Below are 24,653 nucleotides of genomic sequence, written 5' to 3' on the forward strand. Positions count from 1 at the left end.
TACCATAACGTGGAGATGCACGCGCTCAGTGTTATTGTAAACATGTCTTTAATTATACCCTATCAATTTGAGCCGGAATCAGACCCGGTGATTGGACTGCGGGATGAAAATAACAGCGTTTCGACGACATGGCGACAAACACACTCTACAAACGCAACTCTTGTGTATTCCTGTGGGCGGAGGTTAGTCAAAAAACTGTTTTAGTGACGTCATTAAAGAAGGAAGTAGAGGGATGTAGTCCAAACTGGCCGTTCGATGTAGGCGACTTCTGTTAAATAAAATATCTCGCTTGGCATTGAACTTTGAGCTTTAAAATTTTACAGATTTTATTTATACTCTAACAACAACATTACACACTAACTAAAGTTTGAAACATGGGATCACGAAGAACGGGACCTTAAATGAATTTACTTAATATTTAATATTTAATAAATTAATAAATACATACCGATAACATTAATAAGGAGTATTATTATTACTATATTCACCCATTATCCAACTCATCCCATAAAATAAAAAGTATAATATCATTATTTCATCCATTATTTAACTAATCCAGTCAATCAAAATCAAAATCAATCAATCAATCCATCATCCATCCATCCATCCATCCTGCCAACAATCCAATCAATCAATCAATCAATCAATCAATCAATCAATCAATCAATCAATCAATCAATCAATCAAATCAATCAATATTATCCTTGATTTGAAAATAAATAAATGTATTATTATCATAATAAAAAAATGTTAAAAATGTTGTTAATAGGGTTAGTTCACCCAAAAATAAAAACAAAAATTCCCATGATTTACTCACCCTCAAGCCATCCTAGGTGTATATGATTATCTTCTTTCAGACGAACAGAATCTGATTTATATTAATATTCCTGCTCTTCCCAGCTTTATATTGGTAGTGAATGGGGCGAGAGATTTTGAAGCCAAAAAAATCCATCCATCATAAAAGTACTCCATACGGCTCCAGGGGATTAATAAAGAACTTCTGAAGCAAAGCGATGGGTTTTTGTAAGAAACATATCCATATTTAAAACTTTATAAACTATAATAACTAGCTTCCTGCAGACAGCTGTAAGCATCGATTTGCGGCAGAAGAGCAACCTCTGACCTGACGCCTGACATATTGATGAACACGGAAACGCAGAGGACAGAGTAAAACAAAACACTGGGCACAAATTAGAAGTCTAAAACGAGAATTTTTAAAGAGAAATGTTGGAGGATTATAAGAGAAGAGGAGCTTGAGTTTTTGCCTACATTGGGTCAGGGGTTACTCTTTCACTGTAAATCAATGAGTACAGCCGTCTGCTTTAAGCTAGTTATTATAGTTAATAAAGTTTTAAATATGGATATGTTTCTTAAAAAAAAAACATCACTTTGCTTCAGAAGGCCTTTATTAACCCCCTGAAGCCTTGTGGATTACTTTTATGATGAATGAATGCACTTTTTTGGGCTTCAAAATCTCACGCCCCCTCACTATCATTATGAAGCTTGGAAGAGCAGGAATATATTTTAAAATAACTCTGAAATTGTGTTTGTCTGGAAGAACATAGTCATATACACCTAGGATAGCTTGAGGGTGAGTAAATCATGGGATAATTTTCATTTCTGGATGAACAAACCCTTTAACGGCTTGCTTAAATGTTATATTAGTTTTGAAACAAATTAATAAAATGGTACAATTTATATTTCTCTACAAAACAGATTTTAAGAAGCATAAGGAAGAATGAATTAAGTCAAGTATGTCTAAACTCTTGACTGCTAGTGTATATGATGATCTAAAACAACATAAAAGATATTTGAAGAAAATACGAGGTATGAATAAAGCAGAGAGGTCTCACCTGTCTGCGACGCTCCCTGGTTGCACCTGTCTGACAAACACACCATGGCCGCCCACCCCCTCTGGTCTCAGGCCCACCACACTGAAACCCAGGCCTCCAGACAATGGCTTCTGCAGGCTGATGAGCTCCATCCTCCGGCCCTGCGTTAAACAAGAGACGCTTTAATACAGATGAGAGTACACCATCCATAATAACCGTAAATAATGACAAACGACACAAAAGACATTTCTGCTGCATGCCCACCTTTGCTGCTGCATGCATCCATCTCTGAAGCTGCTCAGAAGATGCGTTAGTTGAAGCTGTACCATTGGACACCACAGATCCCAGGCTACTGGACGGACGACTGGCACTGACGATCAGCTGGCCCTTTCTGGAGAAACTGAACTCACTGCATGTGTCCGGAGGCAAGCTGTTTAACTACAAAGCAGAGCGGACAAAGTCAATTCTAATGCTACAAGGAAAATAAATTGCAGAAATATAATAATAAAAGTAATAATTTCACAACTACAAGTGTTATTATTGTCCATTAAGTGTTATTACTGTCCATTATTATTATTATTATGGACCAAATTATATGGACAAATTAAATCAAAATTTGTTATGTAGCCAAGTCTCATTTGTGCACATTTACAAATTTGTTTGAAATATATTTGAAAAATACTACTACTACTACTACTACTAATAATAATAATAATAAAATAAATATAGCTGCAAGCAGCAATTACGGGGCCAAGCACAAAAACAGCACAAGAAGCCAGCCAACATGGCTGGGAGCATCAGACCAACAGCAGCAGTGAGCAATTAGAAAAAAAAGTTATTAGCATTTTTGTCAATTTTGTTATAACTTTTGACCACAAGGTGGCGCTGGTCCGAAACTTCTCAGGCTCCTTCAGGGCATTGTCCTGATGACCCATACCAAATTTGTGAATTTTGGTCAAACCCATCAGAAGTTATAAGCAAAAACAACCATTTTTCATATCTCCACTCCAGTAGGTGGCGCTGCGCCGAAACACTGTATCATGCCTCAGGTCATGCTTGTGATGACACGTACCAAGGTTGGTCTGAATATGTTAAAGCATTGTAGAGATACAGCTTCAAGAGTAATTTTTGCAGCATATCTCAAATTCTTTGCTCCGGTATACGAAAACGGTTTGACTTATCGACTTGAAATCCATAACTTTTTGTCGGCATGGTCTGAAGATGACACGGTTCAATTTTGGTGAAAATCGGAGCAACAGTCTAGGAGGAGTTCGAAAAAGTAGGTTTTTAAAGAAAAACAATATGGCGGACAGGACGTTTAGCTGACTATGGCAAATTTGATATCTATGTTCTCAGCATAACCAAAGGAATCTACAGAGACCAGTTTCATTACAATTGGTGAATACAGTCAAAAGTTATTAACATTTTTGTACATTTTGTTATAACTTTTGACCACAAGGTGGCGCTGGTCCGAAACTTCTCAGGCTCCTTCAGGGCATTTTGCTGATGACCCATACCGAGTTTTGTATCGATATGCTAATGCGTTCGTAAAGTACAGTGTTTTAGCACAAAATTCAAACTGGCCGACGGCCAAAATGGCCGATATGGAAAACTTGGATATCATTCGACTCAACATGATGCCCCGAATCTAACAAGACCAAATTTATGATTTTTGGTCAAACCTACCAGAAGTTATAAGCAAAAATATTCATTTTCATATCTCCACTCCAGTAGGTGGCGCTGCTCCGAAACACTGCATGATGCCTCAGGTCATGCTTGTGATGACATGTACCAAGTTTGGTCTGAATATGATAAAGCAGTGCAGAGATACAGCTTCAAGAGTGTGTTTTACATCATGCCTCAAATTCATTGCTTCGGTATACGAAAACTGTTTGACGTATCAACTTGAAATCCATAACTTTTTGTCGGCATGGTCTGAAGATGATACGGTTCGATTTTGGTGAAAATCAGAGCAACGGTCTAGGAGGAGTTCATAAAAGTAGGTTTTTAAAGAAAAACAATATGGCAGACAGGACGTTCAGCCGACTATGGAAAATTTGATATCTATGTTCTCAGCATGACCCAAGGAATCCACTGTGAAGAGTGTCATTACAATTGGTGAATACAGTCAAAAGTTATTCGCATTTTTGTAAATTTTGTTATAACTTTTGACCACAAGGTGGCGCTGGTCCGAAACGTTTTGAGTATTGTCAGGGCATGGTGCCAAAGACCCATACCGAGTTTTGTAACGATACGTTAATGCGTTCATAAAATACAGCATTTTAGCACAAAATTCAAAATGGCTGACGGACAAAATGGCCGATATTGGAAAATTGGATATCAGTCGAATCGACATGATTCCCTGAATCTAACAAGACCAAATTTATGATTTTTGGACAAACCCATCAGAAGTTATAAGCAAAAATGACAATTTTTCATATCTCTGCACCACTAGGTGGCACTGCGCCGGAACACAGCATGATGCCTCAGGTCATGCTTGTGATGACATGTACCAAGTTTGGTCTGAATACGCTAAACCGTTGCGGAGATACAGCCTTATGTCCATTTTCGCAAGCACTATGCACAATTCGTTCGCTTCTTTTACGAAAACGGTTTGAGGAATTGACTTGAAATCCATAACTTTTTGTCGGCATGGTCTGAAGATGATACGGTTCAATTTTGGTGAAAATCGGAGCAACGGTCTAGTTCGAAAAAGTAGGTTTTTAAAGAAAAACAATATGGCGGACAGGAAGTTTAGCTGACTATGGCAAATTTGATATCTATGTTCTCAGCATGACCCAAGGAATCTACTGAGATCAGTTTCATTACAATTGGTGAATACAGTCAAAAGTTATTAACATTTTTGTACATTTTGTTATAACTTTTGACCACAAGGTGGCGCTGGTCCGAAACTTCTCAGGCTCCTTCAGGGCATTGTGCTGATGACCCATACCGAGTTTCGTAATGATACGCTAATGCGTTCATAAAATACAGCATTTTAGCACAAAATTCAAAATGGCCGACGGCCAAAATGGCTGAAGTGGGAAAATTGGATATCATTTGACTCGGCATGATTCCCCGAATCCAACGAGACCAAATGTATGATTTTTGGACAAACCCATCAGAAGTTATAAGCAAAAATAGCCATTTTTCATATCTCCGCACCAGTAGGTGGCGCTGCACCGAAACACTGCATGGTGCCTCAGGTCATGCTTGTGATGACATGTACCAAGTTCTGGTACATGTACCAAGTTCTGTACCAAGGTCTGAATATGATAAAGTTTTGCAGAGATACAGCCTTACTTCTATTTTCGCAAGCGCTACGTACAATTCATTCGTGTGTTTTTCGAAAACGGTTTGAGCAATCGACTTGAATTCCATAACTTTTTGTCAGCATGGTCTGAAGATGATCTGGTTCAATTTTCGTGAAAATCGGAGTAACGGCCTAGGAGGAGTTCGAAAAAGTAGGTTTTTCAGAAAATTCAAAATGGCCGAAAAATTTTCATGACGGAAAATGACGTCATAGGGTGCAATCGATTCGGCTTGAGCCAAGGAATCAGAGGATTCTAGCCCTTATGGTTCAAAAGTTATTAACATAAACATAAGTGCAACTTTGGACAGCTGGTGGCGCTAGAGGGATTGAGTTAGAGACTCCAAATTTGCTATGGACATAGCTCAGACTGTCCTCTATCTGTGTGCCAAATTTCACAACTTTCCCGCAAGCGGTTCTATGGGCTGCCATAGACTTCAAGAGCGGAAGAAGAAACGGAAGAATAATAATAAGCGTACGGAACGCCAACAGATACAATAGGTGCCTAAGCACCTTCGGTGCTTGGCCCCTAATAATGCAAATATAAATGTTTCAAGTTATGTGGGCAAATATAAATTGCGCCCATTTATGATTTTGTTTCAAAACATCTGTTTAGTGGAGTGGTGTTTAGGAAAAAGAAAGAAAGAAAGAAAGAAAGAAAGAAAGAAAGAAAGAAAGAAAGAAAGAAAGAAAGAAAGAAAGAAAGAAAGAAAGGAAAATCGAACAAATTAAAGAAATAAAGGAAAAATGAACGTATGAAAGAATGAACAAAAGGAGAGAAAAAGAAAGAGAGAAAAAGAAAATGAAAGAATGAAACAAAAAAAGAAACAGAAAAGAAAAAAGAAAATGAAATAAAGAAAGAAAAACAAAGAAAGAAAGAAAGAAAGAAAGAAAGAAAGAAAGAAAGAAAAAAGAAACAAAAAGAGAAAGAAAAAGAAACAAAACGAGAAAGTGAAAAAGAAAATGAAACAAAAAGAAAAAACAAAAGAAATAAACAAAGAAAAAGAAAATGAAAAACAAAAAGAATACATTTGTTTGAAATACATTTGAAAAATACTACTACTACTAATAATAATATACAAATATAATAATAGCAACAATTGCATTTATAATAATAATATTATGATATATTACACACACACACCCACCCACACATTTATTTATTTCAACCATTTTCTTGTACAGCTTGTTCAAATAATTTGGGATAACCATGCACTGTTCATCTCAAAGATAACAACCCGTAGAGGAGCAACCATGTCCTACAGGCAGAAGAAAGCAAGGAAAAAATAAAAGGGGAAAAAAAATCAATACATTCCTCTGCAGTATTCACTAGTCCCCAACAGGTAATGTATTAATGACCTTTAGACTCTTACTGTGGGAACTTATCAGTCTTGTGCTTATTTAGTCCGGCTGACAGAGCAGGTTCCAGCCTATTTCATCGATACATCTCCGACAAGGCAGTTACTCAAACTGAGACAGTGGATATTAAGGCTTGATAGAAACTGCGGCTGTTGCCCGCCTCAACATACTTGATAGGTTTTTCACCTGACGCATTCATAGGCGCACGACTGACCTTCCCAGCACTTAGAATATGAAGGCGAGCTTCCGTTATTGCCATTATCTTAATTTGGTGTGCGGATTGTTTATTGTAAAGAGGTTTCTTGTGTCAATAAAAACTCAGACTGAATACAAATGGGGACGAGGGACTTTCAGCATGTCGAGTATGCGGTTAAGAAATACATGGTCACCGGCCTGCATTCTGGGATGGATGCAAAATAAACATGTTCGTTTTTTAAAAGTTATTTGAGTCTAAATAAATAATGTGATTTCTAGCCTTATTTGGCATCATGGATACACATTAACATACTGCAAATTTATCTGACCTTGGAGTTCTTTACAATTTTGAACATAAGTATTTATGGCATTTAACTAGAATGCATAAATACTAAAGGCGTGTGGTATTTCTTTACAAAGTAACATCGCCAACTACTGGCTTGGCAAGCATAATACAGTTTTAGTTGTTTTCGCAGATCCGTGTGAAAGGGGATTGTTTAGACAACGTTGTTGTCTGTGTGCGAAAGTTTTCAAAAACGTGTACACATACCCTAAAAACAATGTGGATTCGCAGATGATGTTCAGAAACATCTTAAAGACCATGAAAAACATCTTCCTTTGGCATTCCAAAAAAGGGTACGTTTACACGACAACGGTATACTAAAAACATAAAAGTCTTTTGCGTTTTTGAAAAGTTTCATATACAGATGACAACATTGTCAAAACAATCCCCGTTCACACAGATCAGCGAAAACAATTAAAAATGCTGTATTATGCTGCCAGGCCAGTAGTTGGCGATGTCACTTTTTAAAGAAACACAACACGTCTAGACTGAACATGTAATACGCGTGCGCATGCCATTCCCATTTTCACAAATTCACGTTTTTGTAGTTTACACAGAGACGATAACTGAGTAGTTTTCAAAAAACATTTTGAAACTTGTTTCCAAAAGTTTGTCGTGTGAATGAACGGCCAGAACGCATAAAAAGTTATCCGTTTTTAGTTGAAAACGGCGTTGTGTAAACAGCCTCTAAATGAGCAAAAGTGGAGAAAATTCATCCTCTGCGGTGCCTCCTACAGCAACTATCGCAGCATGTCAAGTGCAAAACGAGTTAAGACATGCCTTTTTGGCATTAAAGGTGCTCTAAGCGATCCTGGGTGGAGTAACTTCCTGTTGACGTTCGAAGTGTTTTCAAACAAAACAGAGGCTAGCTAGACCCTCCCTCCTCCTCCTCCTCCTCCTCCTCCTCCTCCTCCTCCTCCTCCTCCTCCTCCTCCTCCTCCTCCTCCTCCTCCTCCTCCTCCTCCTCCTCCTCCTCCTCCTCCTCCTCCTCCTCCTCCTCCTCCTCCTCCTCCTCCTCCCCCTCCCCTCCATGCTTCCTGAAACAGTCATGAACACGCGTTTAAAATCATTCTTGTCGGTTATTGGCTGGAGCATGTTTATTATGTTTCGCGGTCCAGGCTGCACCAGTTTGTTTTTATTGCCGTTTTCGGAGCTTGTGGCGACTACAGAGACCGCGTTTTTTTACAGTGTGTTCAGGGGACAGGCAGCTAACGGATAGTGAGGAGATGTTTGCTGTATGTGACAAAAAATGTTTTGGCCTAAAAATGCGTGACATCACTTAGAGCACCTTTAAATAATGGTGCAAATACCAGTAAATTGACTACCGTAAACCTTAGTAAAGGCTGATTTATACTTCTGCGTCAAGTGTATGCCGTAGCAACGGCGTAGCCTACGACGTAGCCTGACGTGCACCTCTTCAAAAATGTAACAACACGTCAATTCTACGCGGACCGCAAGTGCTGTGATTGGTCTGCTAGAACCCCTCCCTCGGGTCAAAAAACTGGCGCGGAGCACTCGGAGAAGAGCGAGCGCTTTCAACTTCCATATGAATGAAAAAACACTGTTCCAGAGGACACATGAAGTCAAACTGCAACAAAAGTTATTACTTATTTGCCGCTTCTCTGCCGTTTCTGTTTGTAAGCTTCTCTGACAACGTACATGACGAGCTGCTTCTTCTTCGGCTTTTGTTTTGATACTAAACATGACCATGGACACTGCATGCACGTCGACGCGGACAACGACGTAGAAGTATAAATGAAAATAGACGCATAGCCTACGGCGCAGAGGCTCCGGCGTAGGTGCGACGCACAAGTATAAATCAGCCTTAAGTCACGTTGCATGACTTATTTACATACTCTCCTCCCATAAATTTTGCGTCCGAAATACATATGCAATAAGGTCAGCCGCAAAAATAACCATGTCCATACCATTTCAGTGATAATTTTTCACTGTGTGTCTTCAGTAAATCTTGCAGAGGTGTGAAGAGCACCTGAAACACCTTACAGTGAAAATGACTCCGTTACAAGTTACAAGTCACCAATTCCAATACCACTCTACGTCCTCGATGCACCTTTTTGCCATTATCAAATTTCGTCATCAGAAGAGTATGCGTGTATTGTACATGCACAGCTGGATTTTTGTAACCGCACATTTAATTTTTTGCAGTAATTTGTTTATCTACAAGGTGGCAATCATGTCCTGGGGGTGTCGATTCACAAGGTAGTCAAAGAAAAACTGCATAAACAGAACAGACCGGAACCCACGCAAGCGTTTGCGGCTGATATGCACCCTCGATGCGCACTTTTGCCGAGCCTGCAGTAAAGCGAGCTCTTCTACCCAACAGTCAAAGTGGCATTACGTCACGAAAGAGTGGACTCAGAGGACGATCGCGAGGGCTTTGGGTACTATTTGAGACAGGGCCTTACGCAAATACTTGACACCACTGAAATCTTGACAGCAGTTTTTAACGCCAAAAAAGAGTTTGCGCTGGCAAGCTTTAGTAAATCTGGCCCATAGTCATTCATAAGAAGTATAAAAACAACATATGTTAAATTTATTACAAAATATTCAGACACAAGTATACAAGTAGTTTGTGGCACTGGAGCTCACAGTAGGTGTGTCTATGAAGGTTTATATGTTAATATATTTTGTGCAAGTCTGACCTGGTCTTTAAGCTGTTTGACGGAGTGTTGCAGGGTGAGGATGTGGCCGAACAGAGGGCTCTGCAGGGCTTCCTTCAGCGTGCCGAGCCTGTCGCTGTGGGTCCACTCTTCTCTCTGCACCAGCTTGGACTGCAGCCTTTCCAAGGCCTGGAGCACCTGCTGCCGCTCGGAAGCAGACACTGAGAACACACACAGGCAAGATATTAAGCATGCAAAGAAGGATTAAATACAGAACTGCTTGGATGCTTGCTTGGATGAAAATTACCAAAATGAGTGATACCTGTCGGTACGTTCTCGTACATTGTCGTTCTCTCGATAATTCAGTGCAGATTTATCTGTGAAAGTATATGGAAACGGATATTTGAACATGTTTGAGCTTCATTTTGATCTTAAATGTCCATGTCTTTGCACAAATATAACAATAATCATAATTTAATGGATAAGACTGATCAAATACTGTAAATGATCAAATTTGTTATGTAGACATATACATTGTACCTCTTTACAATACTTTTTCAAATTAGATATGTAGATGTGTGTGTGTGTGTGTATAAATAATTTAGCATATCTAAAAAAATGTATCTACATTACTGACGTTTCCAATTTTTTTTATTTTAAATGTTGACTTTCATACTTTTCACTTTGTATAACAGTGGGAATCCTGTAATGGTTAACTTACTGAAAATGTATGTTGCCATCATATGTTTATTTTCGTATAATCAAAGATAAACCAAGGCTTATTAAATGAAGACTCAATTAACCAAGTCTATAACCTATAACAATACCCTTTATAAAATCAGATAGCAGTTTCTGTTCACGTGAGCAGCCATCAAAGCAAAAGTGAGAGTATTTACCTTACTTACCTACACAAATTAGAACTTTGTCGACTTAGACTCCCTCATAAAACACAATCCAGCATTTCAAGTGTTGTTTAGGGCTGAGATTGAGTCTGTTTTTTGTCTGTTCGTGTGTGTTTACACCTGCGCGAGCCTCACCTGAAACCAGGAAGTGCGTGATCATTCAAGTTTCCGCGAACTTTATTTAGTTAAACACAAGATAACTATTATGTAACTGAAGGATAAATATGCGTTTATATTTCTACTCTCTAATTTAATCATTATTTATATTATGTCATATAATATAAATTATATAAACGGAATCAAACAGGTGCATAAGCGTAAAACACTGAGTCACCACTGAAATCAGTGCTGTAAAACTTTGTGACAGTGTAAATAAGACGTTAAAGAATCATTCTATCACTCGAAAAGTGCTTTGTTTTAAAATACTGACAAATAAAATCATAACTCGAAAAGAATGAAATACAACATCATACACAAACGTACTCCTGCTTCCCAATACAAAAAACCCATTATGTGACACAGGCTAGCGCAGTTAGCCGGTTATAAAGTTGATTATCGGCATCAAACACCGCGAATAAGTTTAACTGATGCTTGGTTTTAAGTGCAAACTTGCTATACAGAACAATCCGGCTTTACTAAGTATATGTATTAAGTTAAAGGCGTTAAATAAGAGAATTCTGAGAGACTTACGTGCTATGTGCGCGGCGAATGTGGTACACTGTTTCTTTAAGAGCCCCAGTAGTCACGTGACAGTTCAACATGGCGTTGCACTGGAGGAGTTTGGTGCGCTTTCGGTCAGCAACACGGCCGCTGATCATCTTCACCTTCTGCCTGTCTGTTATCCACAGCCTGGGGAATGATGTGGACAACTGTGATAAACTGCAGTTGGGACAATATCCTTTCAAAATCGCGTAAATATATTGGGATCGTTGAATTAGCAGCCTGCTAGCTAGCATTGTGGCTGTAATTGATGCTTGTCCATAATATAAATGTCCTAATTTAACATATAAGTCATTATTTTACATAATTACGGTACAAATGTTACGATTTGGAGTTTAGATTTGTGATTTAATAGTGTATAGACTAGAGTGATAGTTATATAGGTAATATGTCCTGCATAGTATATATCTGTTTGCTCTGTTTAGACCTGTTGGAATATTTCAGATGTGTTTTTTATTACATAAATGCGTAAATTAATTACATTCTATATCTATATATGTTAACCGATGATCATGTCCACCCTGTCTATGATGGGTCATGTCACTCATATTCGATTATTGATTGGTATTTTCCTGTTTATTCCTGTGAAGCTGCTGTGAAACAATATGTATTGTGTAGAGAACTATATAAATAAAGGTGACTTGAAATGACTATTGGAAATCAGCATCATTAATGTTGCTTTAAGATTTAAAAACCATTTGATTCCTCCTTAACAGTGCTTAGGTATCTGTGTAAAGAACCCAAAATAGATGATGCAACTCAAGAACCAGAAAACTGCAAGGACCGGTTGGCCTGGGGTGGGTCGACTGTATATGTTTCACTATTTAAAATGCTTCTGCATTCTTCCACATATTATAACAAAATATTTATTAAGCATAATTCATTGTAATATATACATAGTAAATTATATATATATATATATATATATATATATATATATATATATATATATATATATATATATATATAGATATATATAGATATAGAGAGAGAGAGTACAAGATCATATATATTGTAAACAATGTATTATATAGTGTATAATAATTTTTAATATTTTTATGTATTATGTGTAATGTATATGAAATATTTATGCATAATTTATTGTAACAGTATTTTACATTGATATTTTATATAAATACATACATAACAGTGTAGAGTATAAATATATTACAAGATAATATATATATATATATATATATATATATACAAATGTAATGAATAATGTTATGTCAGAAAATATATAATTGATGTAAATATACATTTGATAAATAATATATTATAATTTATATAAAATAATATATATTGTATTAGAAATAGTGTATAATATTATATATATATTACCAATGTAGTATGCAATATATATTTGATAAATAATATATTAATAAATAATAATAAATCAGGAATCTAAGGCTGTGTTGTCATTGCAGTGGAATGCTCACCTGCTCCAAACATCAGCTGTCGGCTGTCAAATGGAACAGAGTTCAAATTCAGCGGTGAAGAGGTTGGGTTCAACAAAAGCGTCCCGTGTCGAAATGTGTAAGTCAAACTTTGCCTTTGTGATATGCAGGTATGACATGACATTGAGTATGTATTTTATTTTTGGAAATAATCTGTTAAAATGTTTTGTTTTGTGTTACATTAGGAGTGGTTACTCATACAAAGTGGCTGTTGCTCTGTCACTCTTCCTGGGATGGATTGGGGCAGATCGGTTCTACTTGGGATACCCGGCTTTGGGTAAGAAACTACTGTCTTTACTGTTGGCTTAATGTGTCGGTCACTAGGCCATGGATCCAGCGTTGCGTTTTTCTCTATTTGGCTGTGTGCCGTTGCCTGACATCACCTCTTTCTGGCATCCATTTACCCATCAATAACTCATGAAAATAGGGGTGTGCAGCAGAGCTAATATTTGTATCTGTATCTGTAACAATCTCAAAATTATTTGTATGTGTATTCAGATAAAGCCGAAAGTGGGCGTGGTTTTAACCGGAAGTTTGTGCATTTGCTTGAGACGACCATCATGTCTAGGGTTTTAAATATATAGCTGTTTCCTTCGTAGTTGTTATCCTTGAACAAATATGCCTTGTACAACTCATAAAATAATAGTTTTTTATTATGATTATAACATTTATTGAAATATTTTCGAACTGTCGGAGCCAGTAGCCTCGTAGTGCTGTTCTCCTTCAGGCTCGGGTGTCTTTCTCAATCACAATAAATAAATATTTAAATATCTTCTAATTACAACAATAATACTAGATGTTATATTACAGGGGAAAAAAGAGCTGCTATATCAGGACAATCATCCACAACCTCAAATAAGACTTGTCGGACTCTATAAATAACTAATTAGAGAACATGGAAATAGAAAGAAAATATTCAGTGGTTGAAAATTGCAGCCTTTACTATGTATACAAATGCAAATCTGAACAAATTATAAAAATAGGCCTACATAGGCTAAATGCCATCTCCAAGAGAGAGTGAGGCCTAGAAATTCATGTAGCCTACCATATAAGGTTTAAAATATTTAAATAGACATATCGAGTAGTAGAAAATGTGTATGATTCAGTATCTTAGTTGATTATTACTCTCAGAGAGCTGGTTTGGTTTCTGATAGATGCGCAGAGACTGCAACACAGCTGTTTTATTTGCGATCATGCTGTGCTTATTGCATTCATTCGTGTAGCTATCATATCGCATAAGGTTTAAATATACATTTGATTATTACTCTCAGAGACCTGGTTTAGTTTCTGATAGACGCGCAGAGACAGCAACACAGCTGTTTTATTTGCGATCATGCTGTTCTTATTTCATTCATTCATGTAGCTATCATATCGCATAAGGTTTAAATATACATATAAAATAGTAGAACATGTGTATGATCTAGTATTTTAGTTGATATTACTCTTGCCAAGCTATGATTTCTGAGAGATGCACGGAGACGGCAACACAGCTATTTGATTTGCACTCAATTAATTCATAAATTTACATTCATTCACTTCACCACATTATTGCCTATTGATTTTAGATGTTTATGTATAATTTTGTGCTATGCCCTGGCTCACCTGTTATTCGGCAAACACGAGGAGTGACTGTGTCAGCCCAATATTTTTTCTATTATTCGGCAGAATTATTCATTTTGAAGCCATTATGCGTGCCTTTACAAATACGTTATTCGGCTTCAGGCACATCCCTACATGAAAATATCTCGTGCTAGTGCTGCACTATAACACAAGGGACCTTTAGAACTGACATAATCAGTCCTGGATGTTCTGCTGTTGACATCATCTCTTGCCTGCTTTCCAAGGACACACCTTTACGCCAGATGTTCTCTGAGTAAGAATCACACAGACTGATTTTCTTGTATCGATATTGGTATTTTTATTGCACTGCTATTGATTTTAAGAGGCAGATACTGACATGGAAATCTGATTTGATACCGATAATAATAGGAAGATAATATTTATGGCCAGTAGCCAATATGATTGCAGATTAGTGGTTGACCAATATGTGATTTTGAAGGCTGATCCTGGTAATGAAATCTATAGACTAGGGTGGCACATATAATCTTGAATTTTATAGCAAATAAGATATAGACAAAATTACAGACTTTAAGTAAGCATGTATTTTACAAAATATTTCTTCAAAATCACTAAAAGAATTGAATCTGTTTCAGTGTTATTTTGGATCATTTATATATTATTATAGTTTTTATTTACAGTGCTCAGCGTAAATGAGTACACCCCCTTTGAAAAGTAACATTTTAAACAATATCTCAATGAACACAAATGCAATTTCCAAAATGTTGACAAGACTAAGTTTAATATAACATCTGTTTAACTTATAACATGAAAGTAAGGTTAATAATATAACTTAGATTACACATTTTTCAGTTTTACTCAAATTAGGGTGATGCAAAAATGAGTACACCCCACAACAAAAACTACTACATCTAGTAGTTTGTATGGCCTCCATGATTTTTAATGACAGCACCAAGTCTTCTAGGCATGGAATGAACAAGTTGGCGACATTTTGCAACATCTATCTTTTTCCATTCTTCAAGAATGACCTCTTTTAGAGACTGGATGCTGGATGGAGAGTGATGCTCAACTTGTCTCTTCAGAATTCCCCAAAGGTGTTTGACTTGGGTTCAGATCAGGAGCCACTGAATCACTTTCACCCTGTTCTTCAGAAATCCAACAGTGGCCTTAGATGTGTGTTTAGGATCATTGTCATGTTGGAAAAGTGCATGACGACCAAGGGCACGGAGTGGTGGTAGCATCTTTTCTTTCAGTATAGAGCAGTACATCGGTGAATTCATGATGCCATCAATGAAATGCAGCTCCCCGACACCAGCAGCACTCATGCAGCCCCACATAAGGACACTGACACCACCATGTTTCACTGTAGGCACCATGCATTTTTCTTTGTATTCCTCAATTTTGCGACGCCATACAGTTTTGAACCCATCAGTTAAAAAAACATTTATCTTGGTCTCATCACTCCAGAGTATAGAGTCCCAATAGTCTTCATCTTTGTCAGCATGGGTCCTGGCTTTAGGAGAGGCCTCTTTCGTGGACGGCACCCATGCATGCCATTCCTCTGGAAATAGTCACCCCAGTTTGGCTTTCTACTTCTTTAGATAACTGCATTGAACTTGCATGCCAATTTTCTTCAACCCCTCTCATCAGAAGACGCTCCTGTTGAGGTGTTTACTTCCGTGGACGACCTGGACGTCTCTGTGAGATGGTTGCAGTTCCATCTTTTTTACATTTTTGTACCACTTTGCTGATCTTCTTGAGGCCTTCACCTTTCTGGTGTAAAGAAATTATTTTCTTTCTCAGGTATTGTGACATTTCTCTTTCATGTGGTGCCATTGCTGACAGCATGAAATGGGAAGGGGTTTTAACACCCTTTTATAGTCAACTGTCTGCTGGACACCTGTGTAATGAATAAATAGACTCACCTGTGGTTGAATTCTTGTTAAATTAGACATTTGTAGTCTAAAATTTAGCTTTGCTCCAGAGACTTTGAGTGGGGTGTACTCATTTTTGCATCAACCTAATTTGAGTAAAACTGAAAATGTTCTCTAAGTTATATTATTTACCTTACTTTCATGTTATAAGTTAAACAGATGTTATATAAAACTTAGTCTTGTCAACATTTTGGAAATTGTTTTTGTGTTCATTGAGATATTGTTTAAAATGTTACTTTTCAAAGGGGGTGTACTCATTTACACTGAGCACTGTATTTTTTAGCTTTTATATTTTCATTTAATTTTTTACTCTTTTATCATTTTTATTAAATTTCAGTGTTAATTTTGTATTTTAGTTTGTTATATTTCACTTATTATTTTTAAATTAACATTTTTTTAAAAGTCATTTTTCTTCAGAATTAGACTTTATTGCGAGTTTATATCTCACAATTCTGAGAAAATAATTCAGAATTGCGAGAAAGTCAAAATTGCGAGTTTATATCTCGTAATTCTGAGAAAAATAATTATTTTCTCAGAATTGTGAGATGTAAACTCGCAATTATTATGTGAAAAAAAAAAGTCAATCTTTTTTTTTTTTTTTTTTTTTTTTTTTTTTTTCTTTCTGTGGTGGAAACAAGCTTTCATAGACATGTGACCTTTAACCGATTTTGAAGGAGTCACTCCATCACACATGGACTAAAAGGAAACAAAATGTTTGAATAAAGTTTTGATTTTGATTAAATACTGGTGGTTTTTGGCCTTTCTGTTTGTTTGAAGAACTCTAGACCTTCCCCTTTGACCACAATATAAACAATCCCCAACATATCTATGCCTATTTTGAAAATAAACTCCTAAAACAAAAATCCTAGCTCACCGCTGATGTCATGAAACAGGTTTGGATTGCTTTTAAGAAAAAGTACATGCTGTTCTCATGTGAGGCCAACAGAATCAGTCCTTATAGAGTTGTAAATCACATGCTGTTTTTCAGAAGATGTGAAAAAAACCCATCAATGACCTTTTTTGAACACCTTGCTTTTTTTTTAGTTCCAACTGTTTTAACAAAACGAATCCGCATGCGACAACTAATTAACTAAAACAGTTCTCTTTACCGTCAAATCTCATGGTGTTCGTCTATCCCATTGTGCAATTATTGTCATCACATGCAGATGAGTTCAAGTCGTACATCTAAATCCCAAGGTTAGGCAGGATACAGCGGGAAGCTTCGTCTTTCTGCCTCTCTCCACGTTTTAAGGACTTCCTGATCAATTAAGCACCTGCGTTAGGACAAAAGGGCCTGGCCGTTTGAAGGTCCCCCTTGTTCCTGGTTTCTTTGTGCGAGGAGCGCGGGAGTTTGTGAAAGGCAGGCTCACACCGTGCTGGAGTCAGATGTATAGACGTGTTCATTGAGAGCGTAATAGCCCAGCAGCTCTGGGGTCAGTCCAGACCAGGTGTGGCTCAAAGGAAGGCCTGGACTTGTTGAGAAGACATTCTGCAGGTGGCTTTTTTGATATCCGTCCTGGAATCAACATGCCTAAACCCCTCAATGACCAATTATAAGTAATATTAGGGATGATTAGCAGCAATTATGTTAGAATCGCAGGATGGAAGGGGGTTTTTAATTGACTGCAGATCTTATGGGCTCCTGATGGTGTGTTTCAAATGATCTCTCAATCGACATCCAAAGTAGGCCTACTTAAATTTAAACAAAAATTGTTTATTTTGTGGCAATTATGTGTGGACATTATAAATTTCAACTTGGCTCAGTGACAGTTTTTAGTGACAGTCCTACCTTATTTACTGGAAGGCAGGTAAGCCTTTAATGCACTTTAAGTTCTTCACATGTAACACACCAATTTCAGTTCTACAAACTGGCTGATTATTATAATTTGACCTTACAACCTGTGGCACAGTGGCTTAAAATCTTCAAAAACAGTCTGCACTAATGCAAAAAAAACATTTCCTTAGGTGCACGTTAAATAGCTTCACCCTCAAAATTGTTTTTCCTTGTGGTCATACAGAGAAGCCATAGAGAAAGTGTTTTTGGACACAAAGAGGTTATGATGGGAAGCTTTTCAGTATGTTCTTGGTTCACTCTTTGTTTGTTTCCAGGCCTGTTGAAATTCTGCACTGTGGGGTTCTGTGGAATTGGAAGCTTAGTGGACTTCATGTTGATATCTATGCAGGTAAGATACTTTAATTTCCAGGTTTTGGCCCATTTTACATGTTTATTACTTTTTCTTCTGCATGTTTTTTTTTTTTTTTTTTTTTTTTTTCAGAAGTTGATCCATCTTTTTTTCTTTTATTTTGGTTACTGATACCTACAGTAATTTAATAGTTTATCAGGGTTTTCATATTTATTGGCTGTGATTTCGTTGCTTCACACTTTGCTTACAATGAGGGCAGAAAAAATTATTTAAAGCTGCTGTCCGTAACTTTTTTTGGTTAAAAATGAGCCAAAATAAATTTTTGAGCAAGTACATAACCAGCCAGTGTTCAAAACTATTTCCTTACCTTACCTCCTTACCGATTCACAATGGTAAGCTTGTAATAATGTTTTATAATTCGGGTGGTACGTCATTGCATCACGTCTGTTTACATAAAGAACGAGTCCCAGCTAGTAGGCTATATTGCATGTGAGGCGGATCATTTATAGCCTTTTCTCACAGCAGCTAGAATAATTAAATTTATCATTTTGATGGCGGATTGTATGGTATGACAAATTAACGTTAGAAATTAGACTGTACAGAAATTGAAATCTACAGGTAACGCTAATACACACTAAATACACATAGCCACGCAATGCTGATGTTGTTAAAATGAACAGTTTGAGAACAAAGTATAACAATAATAATAATTTGCACGGTTTGACATGATCTGAGCTAAGCTACCGTTAGATTTCATCACCATTGGCAGCGCAATTTATTGTAATGCTTTTTTTCCCCTCAGTTGGTCAGAACAAAAATGGCAGACATGTTACTTACTTGTTCAGATTACATTTTCCGGTGAAAATTCTTACTTTGGTCATACTTCAAGACTACAATCTGTGATTCCGAAGTACAGTATCCACACCGGTCCGGTGACTGACTGCAAACATTAGATTCACCCGCATTGAGGAGCTGTGCCGATACACATCCCACGTAAAGATGATAATTCTACAAACAACTGCAATTGCAGGTTTCAAACAGAGATGGCGACAAAGAGGCAAAACTTACGGACTGCAGCTTTAAGTTTTGGAAATGTGTTGCAAAGCTGTCAAGACGTATATGGTTTATACTTGAGGAAAAAGTTTTTTATTTATATATTATTTATTTTGAATAATTTTAAGACTTTCTGGGGAATGTTGCTTGAATGACTTTTTTAAATAAAAAGATACTGTAAATAAATACTGTAAGTCACTTTTGATAAAAGCATGTACTAAATGATTACTACCTTACATTTAGCATATTAGAGCTGTAACCAGGGGAGGCACTTTACCCACAATCCCGTAAATGAGCCGCAGACACAGAGACTCAACACTGACTTGTACTTGAATGCTTGTGTTTGTATTCAGTGGCACCTGTGTCTCTCCTCCGGTGGCTCCAGCACTGTGAAAGGAGCTAATGAGAGCGTCGTTTGTTTTCGCCGCCGCCTCCTCCTCCTGTCCCAACCCGCACGCTCCCACAGGACTCCCCTAACCCCCATTAAAGGCCCCCTACACCTGACAAGAGAAAAAAGACGCTCCATTTGTCATCTTGTTAGGCCTAACCTCACCCTCTCCACTCTCATTAGGCCTCACAGGCCTGAATGAAGCTATACATGCTCACCGCTGCCACTTCCACACGCCACCGATGACGGATATTTATGGCAAGCTCTTATGCATGTTGAAAGATGGCTCCAGGAATAATTATTACACGTACTTTAGAAATCCGGCTGCTGCGTCATATGTTGGAAATGTTTGCGTCCCCCACTGCTAGTGAAAACTCTTTTTCTTTTTTTTCTTTTTTTTGTGATTTGTTCAGATGTGTCTGAACTACTAGACACTGGGGGAACAATGACTTGATGTTTTCCAACATGTTTCGACAGGACAGCATGTTACGATACCTTACTCGTCGGTCATCTCAAGAATAAGATGTCTATCAAGACTTTTCATCATTTTTAAGCTTTAAAAGTTCTGGCCTTTCAATCTTTTTCAAAATTTACTGACTTCCATAAACATTGTGTGCCTCAAGTTCTCTGTACCTGGTTTGATTATCCGTAGTCGCTGGCAGCACTCTGCCTCAAAACAATACCTGTCCATTCATTGACAATTTCATGCTTCTGCTGGTTTATCATGACTCCTTCACTTGTTTTGTGTTCCTCCTCAGAAATACCCACTCTTTCCTAGCCGCAGTGGATAAATAAACCAAGCTTTTATTTTATAAAATGGCCGTGGCGGCTTTGATTAACAGGGCCACTGCAGTGTTTATTGTTCTCTTAATGTCTTATTGAAGGCCCTGGGAGAGCAATGCTTTTAAGAAGTGCCTCTGGCAGCCAAAGCTGTCACGCGCTAACATTCTCAATTAGCTGTTGACTGTCGCGCCTCTTCATTTTTAAATTGTGACACTTTTGATAAAGAGTATCCCCTTCCCTCGGGACCCCATTTGCGCACACCACTCCTTTCTAAAACCCCATATTTTATACAGCAAACTACCTTCGTTAAGAGCTATGTCGTTCGGGAAATGCGTCTTTGAGAACTAATGAATAAACACATAGGACATGTTAGTGTTATTTATATTCATCGATATTCCCCCTTGCGAGTCGCGCCACATTTCGGCCTTTTGAAAGTAATGATGCAAGATTAATGGCACTGTGCAACTTTAGATTTGAGAGTGGAGGAATCAAGCGAGTTTGATGGATTGAATGTTAATGATATGAGAGAACATGAACGTGTGTTCAAGAAACTCTAGTCGACCACCACACCGATCTAGACGACTTGCGGCCGATACCATTGCGAGAGGAAATGGCTTTTATTGGGCTACTGCCAGATGAGCGCTAATCTCGATATGGTAGAACACAGTGTCTGTGTTTGGTGGGTGCTTTTCTCCCTCTACCAGATGTGTGTTCTCATTATCATCCCGTCCCAAAGCGGAGCGGAGCAGAGCCGGCAGGGCCAGGTGTTGGGCACGCACGCACGCCTGCAGGAAGCCATTATGCTGTCTTTGTGCGTCAGTCCAAGCATGTTGCTCGTATAGAAGCTGATCTCAGAACTGGCACGGGCCCCAGTTTGGGCTCTAGGCTCATTGCTGAAACTCTGATCTGGGGACTGTCCTTCGGGACACTCCTCCTCACTAGGACTCCGAAAGCAACCTCAATTACAGCACTGCCTGGGGTTAAACTTAAATTGCTTCCAATTTGGCATTACTGTCTTATAATTCAATTGCACAAGCATGAGCCATCTGAGGAGGACGATAGACCCAACCAGCCCACCTGGTATTCATCATTGTGTAATATGGAATCATGTAATTGTCTGGTGAAAGATTACATTGTTATGTAGGTCTCCCTACGCCGCTCTGACATTTGAGACTCGTTCTGTTTGCTCTGGCATAGATTGTGGGTCCATCAGATGGGTCGGATTACATCGTGGACTACTACGGGGCACGCCTCACCCGTCTTTCGATAACAAACGAGACCTACAGAAGAACGCAGCTCTCTCCATGAAGAAACCAGGTGAGGATCTCTTTGTCAAAGCTGTATAAAACTTTTCCAGGGTTGGACAGGAGTGTTATGAACCTTGTCACACAGGGGCGTATGGGTAATGTGGCATATTTTAAAAAAAATTCAAAGACTTCTTAATAATGCGCTGATGAGTCAAGGTCACTGGTGATCTCAAGTGACCTCCTGAGGTATCAAAGCAAACTGGCAGACCAAGGACACCTTCAGCTGTGCTCTAAGCCCCCGTCCACCGCCCCTCACTCTCCTGTTCCCCAAAAGGGGCTCCCAGCTCTGGGGAGAGAGAGCGATTAAATGTCAAGCGTGCCGAGAGGACGTTGGGAAAACACAGCGAGGTCGTGAGATTGCACTTATTATGGCTGGCACCAGGACTGCATCTGTTGAATTTTGTCCTGGTACCCCACACACACGCTCTTGCAGACATCCCCCGTATCCAAAAGAAAATAATGTCCACGCTCTAGACGATTCCTTATATCTGTGTCTGTCCCCTATCAGTTTCTGTTTCCTGCCAGTTCGGTTCTCTGGTTAACATTAGCTGCAGCAGTGGTAATGGCGGTGACAGGGGTGTTATGTGGAATGGGACCCATGTGGAGACCATTACTGGCTCTCCTGTTTACATTGTTCCAGCATAAGCCTCCGAAGCCTTCCACATCATTCATTTGCCACATCTCCTTGTCCTTATCTCGTTAGGACAGATTCATGAAGCAAGTCTGAAAGCAGAGGCATTTTCACTGGAGAACTGTCACTGACTAGGTTTACAGTATCTGTGTTTGACCATCATCCTTGCTATTGATCCAGACTAGTTGATATGTCTAGTTCTGTCATGAAACTCTAGATGGTGCAGGCTGATGGGTCCTTAACACCAACTCATTCTCAGCATTAACTGCTTGGCACAAGCTGAGTGGTTCATGTCGCATTTGCAGCCAATGAGCTGCTGCTCACAACAATTAAATGGCTGTTTAGCATTCACTATAGCAGTTTGCAGCACGCTTTCAGACTTCCTCTGAAATCTTCCACCTTCCCCAGCTCCAGAGTAATTTTATATATGCTATTTGTGCAGCAGCAGTATGACTTGCATACGCACAGCAGCGTATCAGCGTATGTATTGACAATGGCAAGTTCCTGTACTTGATCTGCAGCAGCAGCAATTCAGCAGCAGCAGTGTAGCAGATCTGTTCCACCAAGACCAAATACATTAACATTGTCATGTCCATTACCATGTTAAAATCTTCTAACTAACATTAGGTCTAGTCCTATATCAAGATAAAACAGCCCAGAAGATCTTTAGAAGATCCCAAGGTAGATCTAGATAAAAGTAGATAAGTCCAGATGTAGATTATCTAGTGCTAGTCGAGACCAAACCACCCAGATTGATGATCTACACCTATATTTAGACAAAGCATTCTGTGTGGCTCACATGTTAATATCTTGTCAAATGCAGTCCTTGTACACTGAAAAAAATGTGCAAAAATTGTGTCTTTAGGGTACAAAATCTTGCAACTTGGGCAGTATACTTAAAGTACCTTATCTACCCCTAAAATGTGCATATTAGTTCCTTAAAGTAGTAATAGGAACCCTTTTAAGTACTACTATAAGCCTTTCAGTTGCAAAAAAAGGCACAAAAGATGTCCCATTGAGGATACTACCTTAGCGGCAAGCTGTTGTACCCCTAAAGGTACAATTTTGCAAATTTTTTCATAAAATGTACAGGACATGAAAACCTCAAATACCTAGAACCAACAACTTAATCCTTTTTTCTGTTTTTCTATGCTTCAACCTTATAAATAGGTTTCCCATGTTTACATCAGCTTTGGAATAAATCCAGAAACCCGAATGATGTTCTTTCTCATATAGGAAAAATGAAACCGATCCATTTCAGCATTGGAAACGTTCCCTGCCACATGTGTCTTCTTCAGTGTGGGAAGAGACTGATTTATCTTTTGCTTGTGTTATCCTGGATCTGTTCCCAAACAGAACTAACTTTTTCCATTCTGCTGTTTCAGGTGGATCTCAATGAGATGACCCACCAAATGTACAGGATCGTGTTATGTAAATGCCATCTTTTCTTTGGATATGCCTTTGCCGTTTCCAAACACAAAGACACATGGACATGCCGAACTATGCTCTGGGAAAGACTATAGTCCATGTCTTCTGGAGTTTGCAAATACAGCTCATGTATGTGCTGAGCTAGCATTGCTCCCACTGCTCCAAGTTCTGCTCGGAACCTTGCATAGCAGTTTTTTTCCACCGGACCACTCATGCCATCCATCCCTCTCTCTCCATCAATCATCAATCTCTTCCTTTGAGTCACGCTGCTGGAATGTAGTCCATCATTTTTTTCTTTTCATTCCGTACCCACACTAGCTTCACATCTTTGGACGTTGTGTGATGTTTTGATGTTATTTAAACACTGTAAATAAAGTTTTAATATCATTTTCTGTGCTGGCATGTTTGGTACTTTGCACTGTTAGTAAAGATACACAACTTATTGGTTTCCATATTGGAACCGGCCAATAATAGAGGATATTATTTGATGTCATTGGGCCGATATTAAAAATATTTTTTTCCAGATTCAGACACTTTATTTGTGTATGTATTTATTTATTTTAGTGTCAGCTGTCATATTTGTATTGGCCATAACATAAAAATAATATCTGTATCGGTCAAAATCTCTGATTGTCAGGTATCATACAATATTGGGTGGTTTCACTTTT

At 38.2% G+C, this 24,653-nt stretch overlaps 2 protein-coding genes across 9 annotated transcripts in view; one reads left to right on the plus strand and one right to left on the minus strand.

Annotated features, from left to right (window-relative positions):
• patj (PATJ crumbs cell polarity complex component) overlaps window positions 1–11,379 on the minus strand; it is a 146,260-nt gene extending 134,881 nt beyond the window's left edge. For 3 of the 8 annotated variants that reach the window (XM_048164664.1, XM_048164688.1, XM_048164642.1), the window contains exons 1-6: window positions 11,046–11,193; window positions 10,566–10,697; window positions 9,968–10,037; window positions 9,703–9,881; window positions 2,097–2,270; window positions 1,854–1,993 (exon numbers count right to left, since the gene is read on the minus strand). In XM_048164664.1, the coding sequence (XP_048020621.1) occupies window positions 1,854–1,993; window positions 2,097–2,270; window positions 9,703–9,881; window positions 9,968–10,004 (530 nt within the window). In that variant the 5' untranslated portion in view covers window positions 10,005–10,037; window positions 10,566–10,697; window positions 11,046–11,193. Of the gene's footprint in view, window positions 1–1,853; window positions 1,994–2,096; window positions 2,271–9,702; window positions 9,882–9,967; window positions 10,038–10,556; window positions 10,698–11,045; window positions 11,194–11,252 lie in introns of those variants that run through there. The other 5 variants (XM_048164691.1, XM_048164647.1, XM_048164674.1 and 2 more) reach the window with 5 other exon arrangements.
• tm2d1 (TM2 domain containing 1) lies at window positions 11,288–24,372 on the plus strand. The gene is made up of 7 exons (XM_048164702.1): window positions 11,288–11,455; window positions 12,006–12,079; window positions 12,710–12,818; window positions 12,925–13,016; window positions 18,361–18,434; window positions 21,817–21,936; window positions 23,943–24,372. The coding sequence occupies exons 1-6, from the start codon at window positions 11,322–11,324 to the stop codon at window positions 21,925–21,927; spliced, it is 594 nt and encodes a 197-aa protein (XP_048020659.1). The 5' UTR covers window positions 11,288–11,321; the 3' UTR covers window positions 21,928–21,936; window positions 23,943–24,372.
• Window positions 24,373–24,653: the final 281 nt, after the last annotated feature.

Source organism: Megalobrama amblycephala, linkage group LG2 (genome assembly GCF_018812025.1).
Source record: "Megalobrama amblycephala isolate DHTTF-2021 linkage group LG2, ASM1881202v1, whole genome shotgun sequence".
Taxonomy (NCBI): Eukaryota; Metazoa; Chordata; class Actinopteri; order Cypriniformes; family Xenocyprididae; genus Megalobrama; species Megalobrama amblycephala.

Coding starts and splice junctions, on each gene's coding strand:
- tm2d1 (XM_048164702.1), top strand. CDS start 11,322: ATGGCGTTGCACTGGAGGAGTTTGGTGCGCTTTCGGTCAGCAACACGG. Junction 11,456..12,005: donor GATAAACTGCAGTTGGGACA/ATATCCTTTCAA, acceptor AACAGTGCTTAG/GTATCTGTGTAAAGAACCCA. Junction 13,017..18,360: donor CTTGGGATACCCGGCTTTGG/GTAAGAAACTAC, acceptor GTTTGTTTCCAG/GCCTGTTGAAATTCTGCACT.